This window comes from Peromyscus californicus, unplaced genomic scaffold, assembly GCF_007827085.1.
Source record: "Peromyscus californicus insignis strain IS unplaced genomic scaffold, ASM782708v3 Scaffold_10__1_contigs__length_136768540, whole genome shotgun sequence".
In the NCBI taxonomy this organism is placed as follows: Eukaryota; Metazoa; Chordata; class Mammalia; order Rodentia; family Cricetidae; genus Peromyscus; species Peromyscus californicus.
This window is the reverse complement of record NW_026294391.1, coordinates 57,873,601-57,896,721: the sequence shown is the minus strand read 5'-3', so window position 1 is coordinate 57,896,721 and position 23,121 is coordinate 57,873,601. Positions and strand designations below refer to the sequence as shown.

At 41.7% G+C, this 23,121-nt stretch overlaps 1 protein-coding gene across 2 annotated transcripts in view; it reads right to left on the bottom strand.

Moving 5' to 3' along the window:
• The window catches only part of Ogt (O-linked N-acetylglucosamine (GlcNAc) transferase), a 44,731-nt gene extending 21,866 nt beyond the window's left edge, over nucleotides 1–22,865 (bottom strand). The window contains exons 1-6 of one of the 2 annotated variants that reach the window (XM_052733942.1): nucleotides 22,608–22,865; nucleotides 19,710–19,890; nucleotides 18,670–18,913; nucleotides 10,486–10,554; nucleotides 6,965–7,081; nucleotides 233–312 (exon numbers count right to left, since the gene is read on the bottom strand). In XM_052733942.1, the coding sequence (XP_052589902.1) occupies nucleotides 233–312; nucleotides 6,965–7,081; nucleotides 10,486–10,554; nucleotides 18,670–18,913; nucleotides 19,710–19,890; nucleotides 22,608–22,644 (728 nt within the window). In that variant the 5' untranslated portion in view covers nucleotides 22,645–22,865. The remainder of the gene's footprint in view (nucleotides 1–232; nucleotides 313–6,964; nucleotides 7,082–10,485; nucleotides 10,555–18,669; nucleotides 18,914–19,709; nucleotides 19,891–22,607) is intronic. The other variant, XM_052733951.1, reaches the window with a different exon arrangement.
• Between the last annotated feature and the right edge of the window lie 256 nt (nucleotides 22,866–23,121).

Below are 23,121 nucleotides of genomic sequence, written 5' to 3'. Positions count from 1 at the left end.
CTAACAGTTTTACAACAAAGGAAATTTCAACTGAACTAAGTGGAAGGAGAAAAGCATTCAGGAAAAGCAACAAGGAAAAGTCAGCCAACAACATCTGTAAGTAAACGAACACAGCACACATCAGGAGGGAAAACCACACTCTAGAAAAACTGTACTTCAAGAAAAAAGCTGTTGTCACATTTTAGTCCACACTCTGCAAGACAAGAAAATTGATCAAACAGAACATTCTCACCTGTCAAAAATGCGTGCCTCTTTCAAGACATTTCCTAAATTGATATAAGCATCCAGAAAATTTGGGTCAAGGGTGACAGCCTAAAAATTACAAGACAGTTACTTAGAAAAAGATAGGATTTTGTCAGATTAACGTCTCATTCAGCTTTTATTCTGAAGTCAGTTTAGATTTCCAATCACATTTTCTAGACTAAATCTCATGTTTTTAAAAAACATTTCTTATTTAGTTCTCTCTCATCTATAAGCTCATTCATATTAAAATAACTGGAGAGAGGAGCTGGGTGTGTAGCCCAGTGGCAAAGCACTTGCTTAGCATACTTATATATAGCTTCCATTCCCTGCATCACAAGAAAGGAAAAAAAAAACAACCTCATGAGCACAATGGATCCAATTTAACTGAGCAGAGTACTTCTTTTCCTTTTATCTGTTCTCTGAGAAAGGGTTTCACCATGTAGCTCTGGCCAGAAATCCACCTGCCTCTGCCTCCCAAGTGCTGGAATTAAAGGCATGAACCACCATACAAGCAGAATATTTTTAATGATTGGCCTTATTTTATTCAGTCAGTCAGCTTAACACTTCTAAAAAAGACAGTGGCAGAAACAAGCAGTGAGCTCTTAGGTATGCACCTGTTACATAAACACAACCTAGCAAGTCCTTAGTACAATGTGTAATTAGAGCTGTAACATTAAGCCAGGCATGGCACAAGCCTAGTTATAACCCAAGCAGTTGGGAGGTGGAGGTAGGCGGATGCAGAGCTCAAGTCATCCTCAACTACACAATGAGTATGAAGGCAGCCTGGGGCTATATGAGACACTTTCTCTGAATAAACAAATGATGTTCTGGTGCAGAGGAGTAGCTCAGTGGTAGAATGCTAGCCTAGTATACCTAAGGCCCTAGAAAAGTATCCTTTCTAGAATAGTAAATATAAATTTAACCAAAAAACTGAAAAGATAAAGGTAATAAATACTTTCAAGAATTTTAAAGATTCCTAGAAAGGCTTCTTCTATACATAGATAACAAGTCTCTATCAGATAACGATGTGACACACTCAGCTTAGGTTATCTACAGTCATAGATAGCTATCCTGAAAACTTTTTTAACTTTTGCTTTGAGATAAGATCTAACTCTGCTGCTATCCTGGAATTCACTATGTAGCCCAGTGTGGCCCAGAACTCACAGTAATCCTCCTACTTCAGCCTCCCAAGTTCTGAGCTTTATAGGCATAAACCACACCTGGCCCTCCCTCTTAAAAATGTTTTATAGTGGTTGGGGATTTAGCTCAGTGGTAGAGCGCTTGCCTAGCAAGCGCAAGGCCCTGGGTTCGGTCCTCAGCTCCGGAAAAAAAAATAAGTTTTATAGAAAGTTTCAAAAATACACAAAAACAGGGAAGATGACAAACGCATGTCTTGGCTCATCATCTTTAATAATTAATAAATCATGCTTTTATTTAATATATATTCTAATCTACTCCCCGTTTCTCTAGATAATTTTGAAGCAAATCTCAAACATTTCATCCCATTTACAATCATGGATTCTAGGGAGGAGACAAGAGTGTTTTTTCACTCCAACATAACCACACTATCATTATCATATCTTAAAAAATGAACTGGGTGCCGGGCAGTGGTGGCGCACGCCTTTAATCCCAGCACTCGGAGGCAGAGCCAGGAGGATCTCTGTAAGTTCGAGGCCAGCCTGGTCTACAGAGCAAGATCCAGGACAGGCACCAAAACTACACAGAGAAACCCTGTCTCAAGGGGAAAAAAAAATGAACTGGGCATGGTGGCACATGCCCTTAATCCCAGCACTGGGGAGGCAGAGGCAGGTAGATCTCTGTGAGTTTGAGGCCAGCCTGGTCTACAGAGTGAGTTCCAGGCCAGAAAAAGTTAGATGCTGATATAGTCAAGGGAGTGGGGAGGGGAGAAGCTCAGTAGTTAAGAACTCAAAATGGTCTTGCTGAAGACCTGAGTTCAATTCTCAAATCTGCATCAGGAAACTCGCAACCACCTCTAACTTCAGCTACAGAGAGATCCAACACTTTCTTCTGACCTCCAGGGGCACCTGCACATACACACACACACAACCACACACATATACAGAATTAAAAATTAAAGCCAAGCAGTGGTGGTGCAATCCTTTAATCCTAGCACTCCGGAGGCAGAGGCAGGCAGATCTAACTTGTTTTAGTATAGCCAAGGCTTCACAAAGAAAACAAACAAAATAATTAAAAATCTTCAAAGAATAAAGATAATTTTAACGCCAAATATCCATTCAGTGGTCCCATTTCTGATTAACTTCAGTGGGTATCCAAATAGGACCCACACAATTTCTCAACAAGCTTAAAGTCATTTGGTTTTTGTTTGTTTATTTATGTAGGTTTTTTTTGTTGTTGTTTTTCATTGTTTTTGAGACAGGATCCTCATTGTCCTGGAACTCACTATTTAAACCAGACAGGTCTATACATAGATAGACTTACAGATGACTGCCTCTGCCAGATTCTGAATGCTGGGACTAAGGTCATGTGGCACCTGAATATTTAATTTCTTACAAAAGAACACAGGGAGATGACTCAGTGATTAAGAGTGCCTGCTGGTCTTTCAGAAACTGAGTTTGGTTCCCATGATCCATGTCAGGTGGCACGCAGGAGCTATTAACTCCAGCCAGGGGACCCCACACCCTCTTCTAGCCTCCATGAGTATCTGCACACATGTACATCACCAAATACATTTTTGTAAAAACCAAAAGCAGCTTATTTACTATAATGTAAAAAGAGCAGCGGACACTGTACTAAAAGAAGGGCCTATCTCTTTTAATCATCCAGATTTCACTTAAAACTCTACTTTTACTCCTTCACCTTGCTGAAAAGAAAACTCAGATCAGTGTTATACAAGGTCATAGTTGCTATTTCTGCTGATGAAATCCCTATGGTATCTTTTAACATGTTTACCCGCTGTACACATTTCCTAGAAACTTTTTTGGTTGGTTTTTTTGTTTTTGTGCTTTAGAGATAGATTCTCACTATGTAGCTCTGGTTATCCTGGAACTCACTATGTAGACCAGGGTGGACTCAAACTCATAGATCTTCTGGAACTGGAGTTACTAGTAGTTGTAAACTACCATGTGGGTACTGGGAATCGAGCCTGGGTTCTCTGGAACATCAGCCAATGCTCTTAAATCCCTTAGCCATCTAGCCACTCTCTTGAAAACTATTAAAACTAGAAGCACACAAAACCTACCTGTGCGCCCCCCACCCAGTACCATGCGCTCTGTGTGTGTGTGTGTGTGTGTGTGTGTGTGTGTGTGTGTGTGTGTGCTAAGAATCAGAATCCAGGGCCTTGCACATGCTAGGCAAGCATTCTATCACTGAGCTACACACTCAGCCCTCGTTTCTTTGAAAGCCTACTTCACCGATGGAATTAATTAGTCCTATAACAGCAGTGTCCAATGCTATCTTTCTTTGCCACTGTTAAATACCTAACTTATTAATGGTAATAGTCTACTGTTCCTCCATTCATTATGTAGAATATTCTTTATAAAGAGGGTTCAGGTATTCAATGGCAGAATGCTTGTCCAGTATGTACAAGGCCTTAGGTTTGATCCCTCCCATCACATACACAAACAAGCTTTACCTGACTGAGAGGGGGGGGTTGTTATTTATAGGGTACAGTATAGTTTGACCTATGGATATGCTGTCAAAAGATCAATCAAAGCCAGGTGTGTTGGCACATGCCTTTAATCCCAGTACCCCAGGCCCAAAAGAAGAAGTACAGCTCTTGAGTTCTAGGCCAGCCTGGTCTACATAGCAAGCTACAGCATAATCAGGGCTATGTGGAAAGGCCCTGTTTCAAAAAAAATTATAATAAAATAAATCAAGGTCATATATTCATCACCTCACCAACTTCCTTTTTTTCTTTTTAAAGAACATTTTTAAAAATCTATTGTTTTGGGGTTTTGGTTTGAGATAGGGTCTCACTATATATCCCTGGTCAGCCTGGAACTCTCTATGTAGACCAGGCTTGCCTGGAACTAACAGAGATCCACCTACCTTTGCTAGAACTAAGGGTATGTGCCACCACTTCCTGCCTTAAAAATTTAGTCTTACCGGGCTTGGTAGCATACACCTGTAATCCCCAGCACTAAGGAAATAGAGGTGAAAGGATCAAGTTCTAGGCCAGTCTAGGCTACATAATGCCTGTATCAAATATATGTGCAGAGGTTTCTTTAACTAAAAACTATTTCATTTGTTATTGTTGTGGGTATACGTATGTGTGTGGTGGAGATCATGCATGTCTAAGGACAACTTTGTGGGGTCAGTTCTCTTCTTCCACCTTGGGTTTTAGGGACTGAACTCAGGTGTCACACTCAGAGAGCAAGCACTTTACCCAGAGCCATCTCACCAGGCCTCTTAGGATTCTGTTGTTCTCCGGGCGGTGGTGGCGCACACCTTTAATCCCAGCACTCGGGCGGCAGAGACAAGCAGATCTCTGTGAGTTCGAGGCCAGCCTGGGGCTACAGAGTGAGTTACAGGACAGGCACCAAAGCTACACAGGGAAACCCTGTCTTGAAAAACCAAAAAAAAAAAAAAAGACTTTGTTGTTCTCTTATTATTTGAGGTCGAATCTTTCTATACAGCCCAGGCCAGCCTTGAATTCTTATAATCTCTCCTGCTTTAAGCTCCTGAGGACTAGAATTATTAGCCTGTGCCAGCATATCCAGATTTTTTCATTTTGCTTTTCTTTTTTTTTTTTTCTTTTCAGTCTTTTTTGTCAAGTGAGACAAGTTCTCACTGTGTTGTCCAGGTTCACTTGGAGCTCCTGGGCTTGAGCTGGCATGTGTCCAGCTTCTTTTAGCAATTTTGAAATATATAATACATACAAATGTGGTTACCATCCAGGGTAATAGCTCACTAAAGCATATTCCACAGTCAATTACAAGTGGATAGCCTTTAACAAATATTTTCCTACCCCTACCTTCAACCTTATCTACACTAGAATCTATTAACCACCTTACTGCTTCTGTGAACCTGATGTGTGTGGAGGGTATGTACACACATTTGATGTATGTATATACACATGTATGTGCCATTCAGTTTATGTGTGGATGCCAAAAATTGGAGCTACATATCTTCCTTAATCATTCTCCACCCTATTTTTGAGCCAGAGTCTCTTAATGAGCCTGGAACTCACCAATTTGACTAGGCTGGCTGGCCATTGAGTTCTAAGGATCCTACCTACCAACCCAGCCTGACACTGACTTTTTTAGATTCCACATGTGTGATCACACACAATATCTGTTTTGCTTGTATTTAAAACAAAGGCAACAAAACAAAACAAAAAAGACAAATCTAATAATATAAAACTATACACAGCAAAGAAAATCATTATCAAAGTAAAGAGACATCTCGTGGTGGCTAAAAATACTGCAAACCATTCATCTGAGAAAGAACTAATAATAACATGTGAAGACCTAAATAAAACAACGCAAAGTAAGAGAGCAAATTAATTTTAAATTTTAAAAAGGGGCAAAGAATCTGAATAGTTATTTCTCAAATAAAAGCTAGATGTGGTGGCACCCACCTATAACACCAGCACTGGGGAGGCTAAGGTAGGATTAAGAGTTCAAGGTTTGGGGCTAGTGAGAAGGCAGGCTCAGAGGTTAAGAGCACTGGCTGCTCTTCCAGAGGACCCAGGTTCAGTTCCCAGCACCCACATGGTGGCTCACAACCATCTGTAACTCTAGCTCCAGTGCCTCTGCACTGCGCGCGCGCGCGCGCGCGCGCACACACACACACACACACACACACACACACACACACACACACACACACACACACACACACAGTGACAGACATACTTTCAGGCAAAACACTCACAGGCATAAACACAAAAATCAATGAGTCTTTTAAGATTTGAACTCAAAGCCTTCCTTAGCTATGAGACCCTTTGTTGCTTTGTTTTGTTTTGTTTTTTCAAGACAGGGTCTCTCTGTGTAGTTTTGGTCCCTGTCGCTCTGTAGCCCAGGCTGGCCTCGAACTCACAGATATCCACCTGTCTCTGCCTCCCAAGTGCTGGGATTAGAGGCATGTGCCACCACCACTGGGCACTATGGGACCCTTTTAAAAAAAGAAAAAAAGAGAAAAAAAAAAGACAAGTGTATCAATAAGTAAACAGATACTTCCTTGCTTTCTGGTATGACAAGTTATTGTAGACAAGGCTGTATTATTTCCTATTCCAGACTTGGAATCGGCCTTTTCAAGACCCTCGGAACCCTCCAGTTCTCCCTCATGTGGCCAGCTGTGTCATTCTTCAGTGTATCCCTCTATAACCCGTACTATTGCTTCACTCCAAATAGATTCCTTACTTCCTTTGAGGGAAAGAAGCATTTTAAAATCAGATGTGGTACTTCATCCGTGCACTCAGGAGGCTTAAGAGGATTGCCACTAGGTTGAAGGCCAAACTGAGCCACATAGTAAGTTCTAAGCCATTCTATGAGACCTCTTTAAAAAAAAAAACAAACTAATGATAATAAATAAAAAAGCATTTTCAATGACTAATGTACACTCTCAGCACAGTTCTCAGAAACTGCCATATTATATACACACCACCTGCAAATGCTGCGGTCCTGTCAAGGAAGCAAAACGACCGTACAGCTGGTTAAGTAACTGCCTACTGTTTTATTCTAATAAGAACGTTCTGTACACAGAAGCATTTCATAAATATCAATTATTAATGACTAACCTTTTCAAAGTGATGAATTGCCAGCCAAATCTCCCCTTGTGCATTGAAAACACAGCCGAGATTACTCCAAGCTACTGCAAAGTTTGGTTGCGTCTCAATTGCTTTCAAATAACATGCCTTAGGAGGGTTTAATGAAAGAAGGCGAGAGGGGAAGGAGATAAGGGGAAAGGGGAAAATTTGTAAAGGGGAAAAAAAAAAAGATCGGGGAGGGGGAAGAAGGTGATATCATTATTTCTTCTCTGACCAGCCAAAAGTGACCCTGCAGCATAGGCTCGCTTGCGCCAAAACTAATGCGCTGCCACAGCTGGCTGCTCCTGCGCCTGCGCCACCAGAACCCAAGTGCAAACCACCATGTTCAGTTCTGCCAACCGAAGAGTAATCCTCATCCCGGGACTCATCTGGGAGGTTGGGTGCTGCTAAACACTAATGCTGTACTCCTCTTATCTGAATACCTTCAGGCTCTAGAGACTGGTGTTCAACAGGATACCAATGAAGTCTAAGTTCCCCAGCCCAAATTTCCCAAAAGGTGTTCTGCAAAATGCCAAGACATAACACAGGAAAAACAAAACGAAAACAAAAACAAAAACAAAAACAAAAAAACAAAAAACACCCAATTTCATCATCAACTAAAATAGAAAACAGGTTTCTTAAACTGGGTATAGGGCACAGGCCTGTAATCTGAGCACTTGGGAGACAGAGGCAGGAGGATCATAAATTCACGTTCATCTTCAGCTCTAAAATGAGCTGAAGGGTGGGAGAGCAGACAAAGCAAACAACAAAGTTTCTTTCCTACAGAACTTCCCCAAGCCTTCAATCTCTCATCATGCATTTTATAGAAAACCAAAAAAGCTGAGGGAAATGTTGCTTACAATAATGTTCTTCTTAAGATCAAAACTAAGCCACTGAGCCATACAAAAATGTTTTTGCCCAGTCAGTCAGCATCATGTTACGTTTTCACTTTCAGACTCTTCAGACTCACAGCCCACGCCTCTCTTCTGAGGAAGAAAATAAAACCTCACATGACAGGACTGCACCTAGGTTGAGGTCCCTGTAATGCGAGCGCAAACATCGCTGGCGCCACCTAACAGCATCGCACTGCGCAATCGCTGCGAACTGCTGCGCTACATAGAACACCCCTAGACGCAGCAAACGGCCAACCAGATCCACTAATCTACTAGACAGGCCCGCAGAGAATATTCGCTTAATGAGATTAGTTGGACTCAAGGTACGTTAAAACCCAATTTTATCCAAAAAAGGCTACAGAATAGGGCTGAGAGAGCCAGTCAATCAGATTACTCATCTAGTCAACCGTTCACAGGGGCTCATTCGCACGCAATGCGCATTAACGCTGCGCAGCCTTTGCGCTACTGCAGGGTCACAGCGCATCATCAGAAGAGCAGAATGCTGCAATCCAAACAAAGAAGAAAAAGGAAAAAAAATGAACAACAAGAAGAGTTAGAAGCTTTTACTAGTAAATTATCTAATAATTTTAATATCTTAATTAACTTTTACTTATTTTTGACAGAATTGTGGCTATAGTATAAAACATTCTTTTACATAACTTGCTTGTAAATAAAATTATTTTAAGCTGTTTCTGAAGCCACAAGACAGAAGATTCAGGCATGGAGGCAAATTGTTTTGCTGTGGCAGTTACAAACCCGTTACCATATTTCTCATCATGTGACTTTTCGGTGCGTTCCTTGCTGGAAGAGGAGGAGGAGGTTGTGTGTCTGCCCTAGATCCAGGCCTCGAGCTCCCTTCAGCGAGGCACCTTACGCATGGAATAGGAGGTTTCACCCACCTGAAACCTTCTAAATACAATATCAATGGTGAAAAACCAAAAACAAGAGAGAAAATAAAAACAAGATCATTAGTAAAAGTTCAACAAAGCAATTGAAATTCTTTGGATGTCTATTACATATGGGAATGAGGACAGTCTCAAGTCTGTAACATGGGAAACATGCAGAAGGGAGAGGGTTAATCAGGGCTATTGCATACAGCAGGGATTTTTGCTGGAAGAAAGGCTCTTCATTTTCTACAAAGACAACTTAATTTTGCTGCCATCTACTAGGAATGTATGCTGGCTTGAATTTTCAAATGCACTGATTACAAAAGAAATACATTGCATTTCACTCAAGAGTATTTTCTGGTTTACTAAGTTCTCACAAAAAAAAACAGAATGACATTTTTCAAACTAGGTGTCTCCAGAGCTCTGAAATAAAGAAGTCAGCAACCTAAGGCAGGCGCAACGTCTCAGCCTAAACCGATGTCTAAAGCTGCAGTGAAGTGCAATTCATGTTAGCTGTCCGCTTGGTGGGGTGACAATTGATAGGAGCATATCAGATATTTGTTCTAGAAATTACCAATTGCTTTATCAGCTAAGATTGAAATCAACATAGTTCATCAACTGGAAACCTACATAAGGTTAATCCATAGTGTTGGCAGAATTTATGAGTTTTGCACTTAAAACTAGTGCTTTTACCATTAGGTGGTGCTGAAAAGCCTTCTCCCTCCCTGGATGAGCAGTCAAACAGACAGCTACGCTGCGCATACACTCCACGCATTAGCATGCGCGTGGGGCTCAGAGCAACAGGTGGGAGTTTCAGAAGCATTCTGGTTTCTCCCCACTCCTCACCCCTGCAGCGCGGTTGCGTAAGGTGGCTTGTAACAAGACAACTGCATTTATAAATTTAATTGTAAATTATACCAAAAGCTTTAATTAACCCAACCTGGTGTTCAAATTCATTATTTGGAAACACAGAATGCTAAAAGCCACCTTTCCACTTTGGCAAGTTTTCTTTCGATCAGTCCATTTCCCAAACAAACCAGCTTTGTCCTTCTGATTTTTTTTTTTTTAAAAGGAGGTGGGTGGGGAGGAATAAAAGAAGGAAGTGAGGAAGAAAAAGAAGGTAGGCAACTAGGATTGGGGAAAGAGGCAAAAGGAATTTGGGGAGGAAGTGAGGACAGGAAGGGCAGGAGGTTCCAATCAATAATTTGCAATATTTTAGCAGCCTTTCTTCCACTGTAAAAAGGGTGAGGAAGATGAGGGAGGAAGGTTAAATAAGAATTTGAAATGCCAGTATTACAGGGTAACATTTGGATGAAATTCTTCTCCACTTACAAGCCACAAAGGACTTAGAAGAGCAGCGTTTTCAATGGCACCTGCATCATATAGGCGTCTTGAGCCAAATCACAGGCACTCTGCTTGTCACCAGCAGGCAAGCCTCAGATTTGAAGGAATGTTATTGATTCCCACATAAGATCATGATGGAGCCCATTGTTATAGAGATGATCTAGCTCAGCAGAAAGGCTCCACGATGCTCACGTTCTTGCTTTACCCCCAGATTTAGAACAGATATGCCAAAGCCTGGTCCTGCTCTAGTCTGAGGCAAGTCATGCCGATAGTTTTCCTCAGTTTCATAGGACTATTTTGTGAAGATAGCTCAATGAAGAGTTGAAGACTTGGCAAAAGGTACAGGTTTTCATAACTAATGCTTAAATGTGTTCTAGCAAACACCTACCTTGGCTTCTTCCAAGCGACCCAGGGCTTTGAGCAGGTTCCCCAGGTCACTGCGAACACAGTACAAATCCTAGAAACCCAGAGATATTGTCATTAGTTATACTGTTTTCTCATCAAAAATATCCCAACATCACTTAAACACATCTAGCTCTGCCATTTTATTGTCAATTAAAAGCAGCACTTGACAAACTTAAGCACAGGCCCAAAATTCATCTTCTGATTCCCAGAAAATCCAAAAGTAACCTGATGGTGAAAATCTAACCTGAATTTATAAAACATTTACAGAATTTATTTCTCTTGCTTAGTGTGAATACTATCTTCAGCCACACAGATATAAATGTGTTTTGATATCAGCTGCTGCTCCAGCTCTGGCTGGGAGATCTGTATATGGAACTAGTGTCTAATATCCTTTCAAATGCATTTGGTCTCCTCGGTTTCAACCACAAGACTACAACTACAAGACCTGTCTAGAGCCTCTCTCCTCTCCAAACATCACCCGGTTCGGGGGAAAAAAAAATTATCGCATATTTATTCAACTGTTTAATTCAAGGTTATGATGAATCACTCCTGTATCAAGGAGCAGAAATTTTCCACAGCAGGAAAAACAGCGCTGCACTCAGCAAGTGATTACCTGTCAACAAACCTACCCTTTGACTTTCAGGGTTATTTAGAAACCCTTACTTCATTTCATGCCTAGGCAGGAGGATTACCATCCAGCCACAGCCTCAATCCTGCCACCTGCCACTAGATTACTCATTAGAATTAAGTGCCATCAGAGCTGAGTGGGTGAATAATGAAAAGCGGCTGACTCTTTTTATTAGCAGCTCAACTGTGTTGCTAGCCCTGACACACCAGTCCGTTCATCGGATGACATGCTCAACAGATAGTGAGCTTAAATTTTTATTTGCACAGTCTGCTTTTGCCAGTGGAATTTATCACTCAATAACAAGCAGAGATAATGGCAATATGTGGCACGTTTATCATCCCAAACTGTTACGTGGGTGAAAGAACCTTAAATCCTACAAAGTGGAATTTTATTAAATATTCCAAAGAACTATCATGTACATTATTCTTCCAGCAACTGTATAATGGTTTCCAGAATCGGTTAGTTTTACTGATAAACTGCCTCTATATTGTTTACTGTCATCCATTAGATGATACAAAAAGGTAATGGCTATCTAAACTGGGACAATTCCATGATCTGCCTGAGTTAGTGCTGTCCCTCAAGCAGTGATTGATGCTTTGGAAGAGTATGGTTATCTTGTAGTGGCCTTAAGAACAGGCTGATAGTAATCCTCAAAGCATCTCATGTACCAAGCACAGTAACACACACCTGTAATCCCAGCACTTGGGAAACTGAGGCAGGAAGATCGTCATGAGTTCAAGCCCCACCCCCAAGCGCAGTTAATATCATAGTGAGTTCTAGGCCAGCCTGCACTACAGAATCAGACTGACTCTAAATAAATACACGAATAAATAAACAAAACATGCAAACAACTCACAGGTACCATTCATTAATCTTAATACCAACTAATCACCTTCTGTAACTAGTCTAAACACTTTGGACTCCTATTTGTGTTCTGAGAAATAATGAATTCTATAATCTTGCTATTTACTTTGTATAGGTTTCCTCCTCTGAACCAACTTAACAAGGCAGCCCTCTGTTTGGCAGGCTATGTCTAAAGAATCTGCTTACACAAGCTCCCTCTACCACTTTTTAGTGGGAGATCTGTTAGAGTTTCACCAATTTCTATGGCTGTTCTGAGCCACAAAAATCAGAAACACTACAATAACTAAGGGCCTAAAGGCTGTTTGTTGTTTGTTTTTTGAGACAGTGTTTCTTTGTGTAGCCCTGACTGTCCTGGAACTCGCTCTGTACACTAGGCTGGTCTAGAACTGAGAGATCCACCTGCCTCTGCCTCCCAAGTGCTGGGATTAAAGGTATATTCCACCACTGCCTGGTTTAAGGCTGTATTTTCTTTTAATTTTTTTTCAAAATTTATTATGTATACACACACCAGAAGAGGGCACCATATCCCATTATAGACGGTTGTGAGTCTCCATGTGGGTGCTGGGAATTGAACTCTGGACTTCTGGAAGAGTAGCCAGTGCTCTTAACCTCTGAGCCATCTCTCCAGCCCAAGGCTGTATTTTCTTAAAGATTTGTTTTATTATTTTTAATTTTGAATATGGGGTGTGCACATCAGTGCATGTACCCTCAGAGGCTCTAAGTATTGCATTGTCCTGGAGCTGGAGTTACAGGTGGCTGTGAGCTGCCTGACATGGGTACTGGGATGAATTCTATAATCTTGCTATTTACTTTGTGTAGGTAACAGAGGGCTACCTTGTTAAGTTGGTTCATAGTACTGACATGTCCTCTGGAAGACAAAGCATGTGCTCTGAACCACTGAGCCATCTCTCCAGCCCCACCTATATATTTTTACCCACTGTTACATAATTTTACCAGCTAGTTTCTATGAACTCTTAGTGGAAGATTATTTAGTTATATCATCTAGATTCATCACAGCTTCCTACAACAAAATAGATTTTATGTATTGGCAATGTAAGTCAGTTGGTAGAAAATTAAGTAGGATGCCAAAAGCCCTAGGTTTGATCTCCAGAGCTGTAAAAAAAAGAAAATGAGAATATAAATACCTTCAAGGTTACATTAAAATAATAAGTCCACTTTAGGAAAAGGCAAAACATATCCTGTAAGTAGACAAGTAGAGTGTCTGAGAGTAGAGCTCTGAGGCACAGCACTTGCCGGGGATACAACAAGGTCTGAGTTCAATCCCTGATACCACGAAAACAAACACAACAACTCTCTCTCTGCTCGCATGGTGGCACATGTCAATAACTCCACTTGGGAGGTGGCAGCAGGATAATCAAGAATACAAAGTCATTCTCAGCTACTCAGTCAGTTCAAGGCCAGCCTAGACTAAGTGAAAATCATTCTCAAAAATGCCAAAATAGGGCTGGAGAAATGGCTCAATGGTTAAGAGCACATGCTACTCTACCAGAGGACCTGAGTTCAATTCCTAGCACCCATGTTAGGCAGCTCTAAACCACCTATAACTCCAGTTCCAGGGGATCTGACACCTCCTTCGGGCTTCCATGTGCACAGATACAACACACATATACATAACAACAATATTTAAAAAAAAACAAAATAATAAACATAATCATGAAATTCAAATCTACACACACACACACACGTATGAATACTTAAATGTCTACAAAATACAAGAACACTACAATTCTCCAAAAGTCCATTCAAAACCCTGTGTCAAATTCTGCTTAATCTGTCAAATCAAAATAGTATCTAAGAAAATCACTTTGCTTAAACCTGGCTCATTCTGCCCATCCATAGTTAATATTTATGAAAACCTTGATTTAATAATGTATCTAAAAACCAAGGAAAATAAGTTAGACATACACTCTCAAAGAGATTTAAGCTGGGCCTTCATAGCTGAGTAGAGACTTAAAGGAATAAGGCATCAAAAACAAGGGGAAAAAACGGTATGATTAAAGGAACCAGAAATAAGGTATACCTATGTAACTATCCCCACCCCCCCAGTGTAACAACTGCTTCCAGCAGCTTTCCTCTTAATGTTCCACCTCTGGACCCTCTACATAGGCACACACTGAGGAAAATCAGGCTGATGAAAACCTCCAATGGTTCTCAACTGCCTCTCAAATTCAATTCAAACTCGGCAGCCTCTATTCTTCTGAAGTCTTCCAATTGACTCTGCTCCACGACACTCACTTCTCCTTACTACTTACTCGCCACTTGAGCCTGGTAAGTCTACTTGCTGTTTACCTTCCTACAGAAATGCTTAGGTTCTAAGCACCTCTCAAGGAAGTCCTCTGATTAATACTCTCCAACAATAATCACCCGAGGAACTCGTATCATTTTTTTCCTTCATGGGTCAGGTCTGTCTCACAAGATAACCCCTCCAGAACACATTCCCCAACTCCTCACCAAGCACTGTACACAAAAATAAGCACTTGAATATTTAAATGTGGCCCTTTCCAGCAACCTCAACAAAAAAGAGTAGAGAGAAGTAGAAATGGAAGGTTTTCCTCATGGTTCAGCTATCTGGGACTCTCACAAGAACAAAATCAACATGACAGTAACACATGATAGGATGCCAGTCACTCTCAGCACTGTGTTATGCACCATCCAAGCTGAAACCACTTCTCAACCACTTACACACTCAGGCTCACAGCTATCACACAAAGGAGAACCGTGTGCATAATTTATAAAGGGATTGCCAGTATGGGCAATTCTAATGAGCCAACATAGAGAGAACACTAGTGGAAACAGTGCCTTAAAATATGACAAATAAAAATGTCAGCAAATGGATTGAGCCACAGAACATTACAGAAGGCAGCTCCAAATATAAAAATATGGAACAGCTCTATCTCAAAATTTCTGTAATACAGTCACAGACTACGTTTTAAATTGACGTATCTATAAACTTACAAGAGGAAGCACTGCTGGAAATCAGTAAAATGAACTTAACATTTTCATTTTTCACTTCTACAAAACCAAAATAAGAGTTTCTCCAGCCAGGGTGGGGGTGGGGGTGGGGGTGGGGGTGCACGCCTTTAATCCCAGCACTTGGGAGGCAGAGGCAGGCAGATCTTTGTGAGTTCGATGCCAGCCTGGTCTACAGAGTGAGTTCCAGGACAGGCTCCAAAGGTACACAGAGAAACCCTGTCTCGGAAAAAAAAAAGAGAGAGCTTCTCCAACTAATTTTCAGACTGCCAACTGCACCTACAATTCCAGCCCATGCTAGAGTAGCAATGCATATAGCACAAAGAACACACTGTAAGGAACAGACTCAAAACACTGGCAGAGCTGAATTGTCAACAGGCATTTGACAGGAAGTTTCATCCTGAAAACTTAAAAACACAACCACTGTGGCGTACTGAAGTGAAATCAAGGGAGTTCACACAACTCCGTTTTTATTCTTACTGTTAAGAACAGAGAAATAAGGACTGGAGAAATGGCTCAGAGGTTAAGAGCACTGGCTGCTCTTCTAGAGGACCCGGGTTCAATTCCCAGCACCCACATGGCAGCTCACAACTGTCTGTAACTCCAGTTCCAGGGGATCCGACACCCTCACACCAATGCACGTAAAATAAAGTTAAATAAATTATTTTTTAAAAAAAGAGAAAGCCGGGCGGTGGTGGCGCACGCCTTTAATCCCAGCACTTGGGAGGCAGAGCCAGGCGGATCTCTGTGAGTTCGAGGCCAGCCTGGGCTACCAAGTGAGTTCCAGGACAGGCGCAAAGCTACACAGAGAAACCCTGTCTCGAAAAACCAAAAAAATAAAAAAAAATAAAAAGAAATAAAAGTAGCTAGCATCTCTCCCTATAAGAAGCAGAGCCAGGTGGGGGCCACCCCAATGCTGTTAAGAAGTAAACTCGTTGTTTTAGTGTTATCTTGCTTTGGAAGTACATGATGTTAAGTTTCCTGTTAATAGGTTAGATATTTAACAATACAAACTATGCATAGCATATATTTAGATAGTAGCGTGGCTTTGTTTCTCACTTTAATTTCCCTTCTCAATATAATCCTATGGTCAACTGTCAGCAAAGGTAACTCTCTACTACACAGACAGGCAACTAAAAACCTGAGCCAGGGCTGGGGATCTAGCTCAAGTGAAGAGTGCTCATCTGCCATGCACAAAGTCCTGGGTTCTAGCCACAGTGCCACATAAACTGGGCACTGGGGAAGCAAGGGCAGAAAAATCAGGAGTTCAAGGTCATCCTCAACTACTTATTGAGTTAGAGGCCAGTCTAGGCTACACAAGACCCAATGTCAAAATAAATGAACAAAGTTAACCACGACTACAACTGTGCAAGAGAGCCAAGCTGAGTTTACACAGTCAACAAGTAAAGGAGAAACAATGAAGGAAAACAATGTAGTGTATCTTGGGCCTTAAGAAGAATCAAGTCCACGCCCCAAAGGCAGCCCCTTCAAGGTTCAAGGTTAGCTGTCTAACACTTTGTCAGTAACCAGCTAGGACTGCAATAAAAATTACAAATGAACTCAAATTTCAAACATACACGGAGAACTTCTGAAAGACTATGTAAGAAATTGCTTTCATTATCTGCAAGCCTATGCAATTTCTCACTAGATTAAAAACTCAATGAATAAAAAAAATTTATTGTAATGAACACACAAATAAAAACAACATGTAGCTAAACTAAGGTAGTCATTCCAACAAACAACTGGCCCAGACCCAAACTCTATACATCTCAATTAACAGTTAAAACAGCCATTCCATACAGTGATTTTTATCTTTTTTTAAAAATAAAAGGAATAGAAGTTTTTTAATTTTCAAAATTAACTTTAAAAATAATTGTTTAAAAGATGTTAAAATGAAAAACTATCACAAAGCTTTGGCAAACTACTAAAATAAGCTTCTGTTTGCTAAATTATAAAACTGGAGTCAAGAGCCAGGCATATATGCAGAATGGTTTCCAGGCTGGCACAAGGGCTGCCTTTGGGCACAGAAGGCCCTTTTGAGCTTTCATTTTTCGTGCATGTCAACATTTGCTTCGATAATTCAACTTCAAGTTTCATCATCCACTTCACTATTGCTAGCTACGTGATCTCAAGAAAGTTACATAACGAAAGTCTATTGAGGTTTTTATTATTGGTAAAACTGGAAATAATGCCATGCTCCTCAAAGGATCATGGTAAAGATTCAGAAAGACTTTTATCTGAAGCAGCAGTGTCTGAGCTTGTAGAAGACTTTCGATAACGGCAGCTATACCAGTTAATCATTAAGCACTTCCAGGGTGGTTGCAAAGTCAATGTTGACGAAGCTCAGGCTGCCAAGACCCACCCCCATCCCTAACACTTATCTCTTAAAAGTTTCCAGCCACTTTCCCTTAATTACATCAACAGTTTCCAGGGCAAGTTTTACATCCCTGTGTTTTCTTTAAAAATGTCTTGTTTCACACGCTGTATTTTGATCTTTCCCAGAGTCTAACACAGTATGAGCCTAATATCTGTCAACCAGAATACACTTGCTCCCTTGAAAACATATGCAATTTAGATTAAAAAAGAATTGAAGAACTAATGCAAAGTCTGGTCTGGAAGTATAATTGCCTTGATTCTACTACTTTTAACTATATTGGGGGAGGGAAGAAATTGAGATCGTTTTGTACACATCACCAATATACTAGCTACTTTTAAAAAACCATTTTATATTACAGATTAAAATCTTTTACCCTCCTTGGTGCATGAGCTGGCTTTCTGGAACCTAGGGCCTATGCTGAGACACTTTGCTCAGCCTTGGAGCAGGAAGGAGGCGACTGGACCTGCCTCAACTGAATCTCCCCAGGGGAGACCTTGCCTTGGAGGAGGTGGGAATCAGGGGAGGGTTGGGGGGAAAGGCTGGAGGGTGGGAGGAGGGAGGACAGGGGAATCCATGGCTGATATGTAAAATTAAATTAATTATAAAATAAAAATATTTTTTAAAAAAGATCTTTTACCCATCATTCCTTGAAAAATCAAGAAATGTTGTACATACCCATCAGAATTTACCCAAAGTTCACTAAAATAACACAAAAAAAGTGTCTTGTGCTTTATTAGCAGTACCAAAAGAATTGATATAGCTTTTTGTTTTGTTTTGTTTTGTTTTTGGATTTTTCGAGACAAGGTTTCTCTGTGTAACAGTCCTGGTTGTCCTGGAACTCACTCTGTAGACCAGCCTGGCCTCGAACTCACAGAGATCCGCCTGCCTCTGCCTCCCAAGTGCTGGGATTAAAGGCGTGTGCCGCCGCCGCCGCCGCCGCCGCCGCCGCCGCCGCCGCCGCCGCCGCCACCGCCACCGCCACCACCACCACCGCCGCCGCCGCCACCGCCACCGCCGCCACCACCACCACCACCACCACCACCACCACCACCACCACCACCACCACCACCACCACCACCCGGCTGATACAGCTTTTTTGTAAGGATAATTTTTATGCTATTTAACTTTTTAAAAAGGGTAAATTTTTTTTAACTCATGCAGACCAAGTTAAACCTATTTCATCTTTCAAGTGCATAAACATATTAAACATATCTCAACTCTTGACTTTCTTTCCTGTCTAAAGTATGAAATGATGTTTGTTTTCTGGAATGCTGGGAAGGGGAAACAACTGATAAACTTTTACTTACAGGATTGTACTGAAGAGCTGAGACGTAAGCTTGGACTGCTCCTTCCATGTCACCTGCTGCTACCAAGGCTGCTGCCAGGTTAATATAACCATCAATGAAATCAGGCTTGAGCCGCAAGGCATGTCGATAATGCTCAATTGCTTCCTGCAACTGCCCTCTTTCCTTGTACACATTCCCCAAGTTCGAATAGGCTTCTGCTAGAAGGGGATTCTGTTTAATTGCCAAGGTGCTAAAGTGAGCAGATCTGGAAAAGGGGAAAGCGTTGATGCATGGATATGCACGTTAGAAAAGAGGAGGCACGGCTCATCCACAACCGTAACAGTTTCCGAAAATCCTGTTCTAGGGAACATTACCCTTTAACCAGCACACACAAGACAAGTTTGAAAACTAAAACTTTTCTAAGATCAGCATACCCAGATTCCATATAGGAAAGCTGGTTCTTATGTAAGGAAATTCTTATTTGAATCTATCACCAAACTGCTATTGTATAACGTAATCATTAAGATCTAGAATAAAAATGCTATGTGCATGAATCTCATTTTCCATTTGTTGTTAAGATTTAATGACACACATCTTCAATGCCTAAGTGTGCCAAAATGATAACTTACTAAAAGATCCAAAGCACAAATTCTTCTCTTTTGATTAATTCAAGTGATTAGCTAAAAGCAACAACGATTTAAGGAGGGTATTTCCAACTTGAACTACCTTGAATATGCCCCTCCTACCAGAGTCCCTTAAGCTGACAGGTCTGGATGCTCAGATGTACACTAAGAATAATTATCTGAAAAGAATTAATAAAGCAGCAGCCCCAAGTGATAAAATCTAGGGGGAAAAAACCTAGTCATACTGATAATGTGCTCACCCCCACAAAACAGGGGAGAAAACCTAGCAGCTAGGCATGTCAAAAATGAGCAAAAAAAGAGCACCTGTGCGTTGGTGCCTCAGATGAAAGCCAGCACCGGAAAACTCTCAAGTTCAAATATTTAGTTCTCATTTTCTAAGCTCAGCACCCAGAGGCAGGTTACCCCGACATCTCCTACCTGTCCAGCCTTCGACACTGGAAGTGTATAGATGAAAGTAATAAAAGGACACCAGTATTGTCAGGCTCTTGTCGCCAGAGCTGCATGCAGTGTCTCTCAGCTGCCTCAAAATCTCCTGCCTGATATTCGCGATGTGCCAACTCAGCTAACCCTTGGAAGGAAAGCATACGTTTCGTTGGTTCTGGAGAATCATCAAAACATTTGAGGGAAGGAGGGGGGAAAACAAAAAGTTAGAAATGCAAACCAAAAAAAAAATGTAAAAATATGGTAAATTAAACTTAAAGATGAAAATGCTTGAAACTATGTAAAGCACTAGAGTGTTCTGCATTTTATTTAAAGCCCCAATCTACAGAATTGATCTTCAAATCCACCCATTGCTAAAGCTTCCTTTTCTAAACCACAGTAATATTTACTTCCAAATGAGATTCTTTTTAAGTCTGTAGTTTTGAGCTATAAATCACAGGTAGTTAGCATACTGACACAAAACATTAAACATGAAATCTGCAAAAGTTACAAAGATTTATCAGAACAGCACCAACCTAGGGCTAACAATACTTCATCCTACATTTCAAGTTGGGTTGGTAAGGGCTGGGATATTCTAACACTTCCTCGGTGCAGGTGACACCAGGTGTCTCCATAACTCTTTATACTGCTATTTGTGAGTTTCACAGCTTTATTTTTTTAGGAGCAACAATAAAAACAAGCCTAAGGAAAACAACTGAAAGTCCAAGTGCTACTTTCACTTTTAAAGCAGCTGATAATCTAGAATCTGTCAAGGGCTAAAGCATTTAATGGGTTCACCAAACATTTTAAACAAAGACCCAAAGGGTGCTGCTCCTCTACTGGCAACGACTCACAAGAAGACCAAATTAGCTAAATCCCACCTACACTTCCTTAGCGCTAACATTTTCCGCTGTGTTCCCGGCTTTCACCGAAGGATTAGGACATTGAAAACAACCCTGTACAATATCCAGGCAACCTACCGTTGCAATAGTTTAAAAGTGCTACAATATAGAAAACTGGGCAAAATATAAAATAAATGACAAAAAATACTTTTGTTCTGTGGGACTTGACAATGAAAAGCTGAAGCCCAGGTACATGCCTAAGGCTCAGCTGTAAACATTTCTCTCATAAATGATGAAGTAGAAATTCAACCATAACACTCTCTAGTCTATCTAGATGGTTAGAATGGGAAACCACAGACTTAGCAGTACATAATTTTACCAAGGTCATGGGGACAAGCTCAAATTTAAGCCAAGCTCCCCCATATCAGAGCTGATGAGTGCTCTGGATACCCTAGAAAGCAATTTCCTGACAGAATGCACAGCTGACCACAAAAACAAAGACCAGGAATATCTGTGTCCAAATCTGAGGTCGGAGCTTTAAGATAAACGAGAAAATTACATTTTAGACAAGAATGCAGCACTTGCTAGCTCCTAAATTTAGCATATTACTTGTCGGCACGTATCCAAGTCGCTTATCTGCTCCTTTAATACTGGTCATTTCCTCAAATAAAGTTAACAGTCAGAAAAGGGCAAGCCCTTACAAAAATCTAACACAGAATCTTAAATCTTTAAAAATCACTGTGGGAAAACGGGAAGGCGGGGATCGGACTAATTATTAATCCCACTCCCATCAATTGTGGATGACACACTATTGAAGATTCATCCATTTATTATCTATCGCACAATGTCCAAAACCAACAACTGAAATCTTGACACACAACTGCGAAACAACAAAAAACAATATCCTCTTGGAAACCTTAGAAGCGCAGCTCGGTTCCTCACTCCCTCCCGCCCCAAATAGCCTCAATCTGGAAAGGCAGTTGAAGGACAATCCTACAATTTGGGTGTTTTCTTATTTTCAGTAGCGAAGGCTCGGGAATGAATTGTCGAAAAGGGGCAACCGCTTTGCACTTGTGCAGCTACACTCCAGGTGCTTTACAAACTCTTCAAGCAAGAATGGAAACTTAAAAAAAAATACACACCCTATGAATAAAGAGATAACTGGGCTAAAGAATGGGGGTGAAAACCCAGAGGCGGCGGCGGAGGAATACATTGAGAAAGTGACACAAAGAGAGAATTGGGCGGGCAGGGTGGTCGATGCCAAGCACGCACCGAGGTGGTTTCTTCCCCAAGGATAGGAAACGATCGTCCGGCTGGCACACTTGCAGAGAAAGGGTGTGGTTGCCACGAGCGGGGAGGGCTGACGGGGTGGGAAACTCAGGACGGAGGCAGCGGGTGCAATTGGGCGATGGCTAAGAGAACCCCTGGAAATTTCCAACCTAAACCGGGGCCGCTCAACCCAAGAACACCAGAAGGCGCTGGCAGGCAGGCGTGCGGACTCAAGGTCCCCTCTTCTTGAGGTTACATGGAAGCACATCGAGGAGCTTTCGCTAGTCTTTGCCTGATGCAAAGTGAGACTAGGATTACATCAAAATAGCACCCCGGCCCCAAACTGGCAGAGGGGGACTAAATGTGACCAAGGGAAAAAGAATGGGAGGGTGGGAGGTGGAAGTGCACGGGGGGCGGGAGCGACAAGCTGGAATTGGGGGAGAAAGCAGTTGCGATGGAGACAGAGCAGGGATTCCAATGCAGCCCATTCCAAGACATTCTAAGCGCACACGTGTGCTAGAAAGCGTCCCGAGAGAGAAGGCTAGAACACTGGTGGGATAAAACAACGAAAAAGCCCAAAAGCAAGCAAAATGCAAGCAAGCAACGAGGGAATGTTTACGGAACGGACGACAGCATCATACCCGATCAGATGGCAGTAGAACTCGAGAGTTCAGCAATGCCACTGATGTAATGGGGATGGTTAGAGGGAAGGAAGTGATGAGAGATACAAGACGGCACCAGACCCCAAAGAGACGTCTGCCAAAGTAGAATGGGACACTGGTACCTGTGCTGTCGGCCACGTTGCCCACGGAAGACGCCATCTGGAGCTTCTTGAAATAGAGCAAGAAGGGGGTAACTGCTTCTACTGCCGCCACTACTGGCAAGAATGTTTCTAGAGGTAGCAGGAAAAAGGCAGCAGCCGTATCAGTGTTTTGGAAGGCTTAAGGGGCGGCAGCAGATACTGGACTCGAATCTTAGGAACTCTTGTTAGACATCTACCTCTCACTGTCTTGAAATGGCGGCGATGGCTCCTCGATCGAAACAACACTGGCCGGAACTACTTTCTGTTACAATCAAGTACCCCGCGGAGGTAGCGCGTAATAAGACTACCGATCAAATGACTGTAATCAAAATCACTTGCTCTTACGTAACCTTCCGCCCAAGGTCCATTGCGACAAACACGACTAATAGAGAGCGCATGCGACAACCTTGTCAAGGCAACTCCGGGTTGAGGGCACCCTGTGGGGCAAGAGCCTGCAAGTTTTTAAGAGAGAGGCGGAAGGGCAAAAACGCACGTC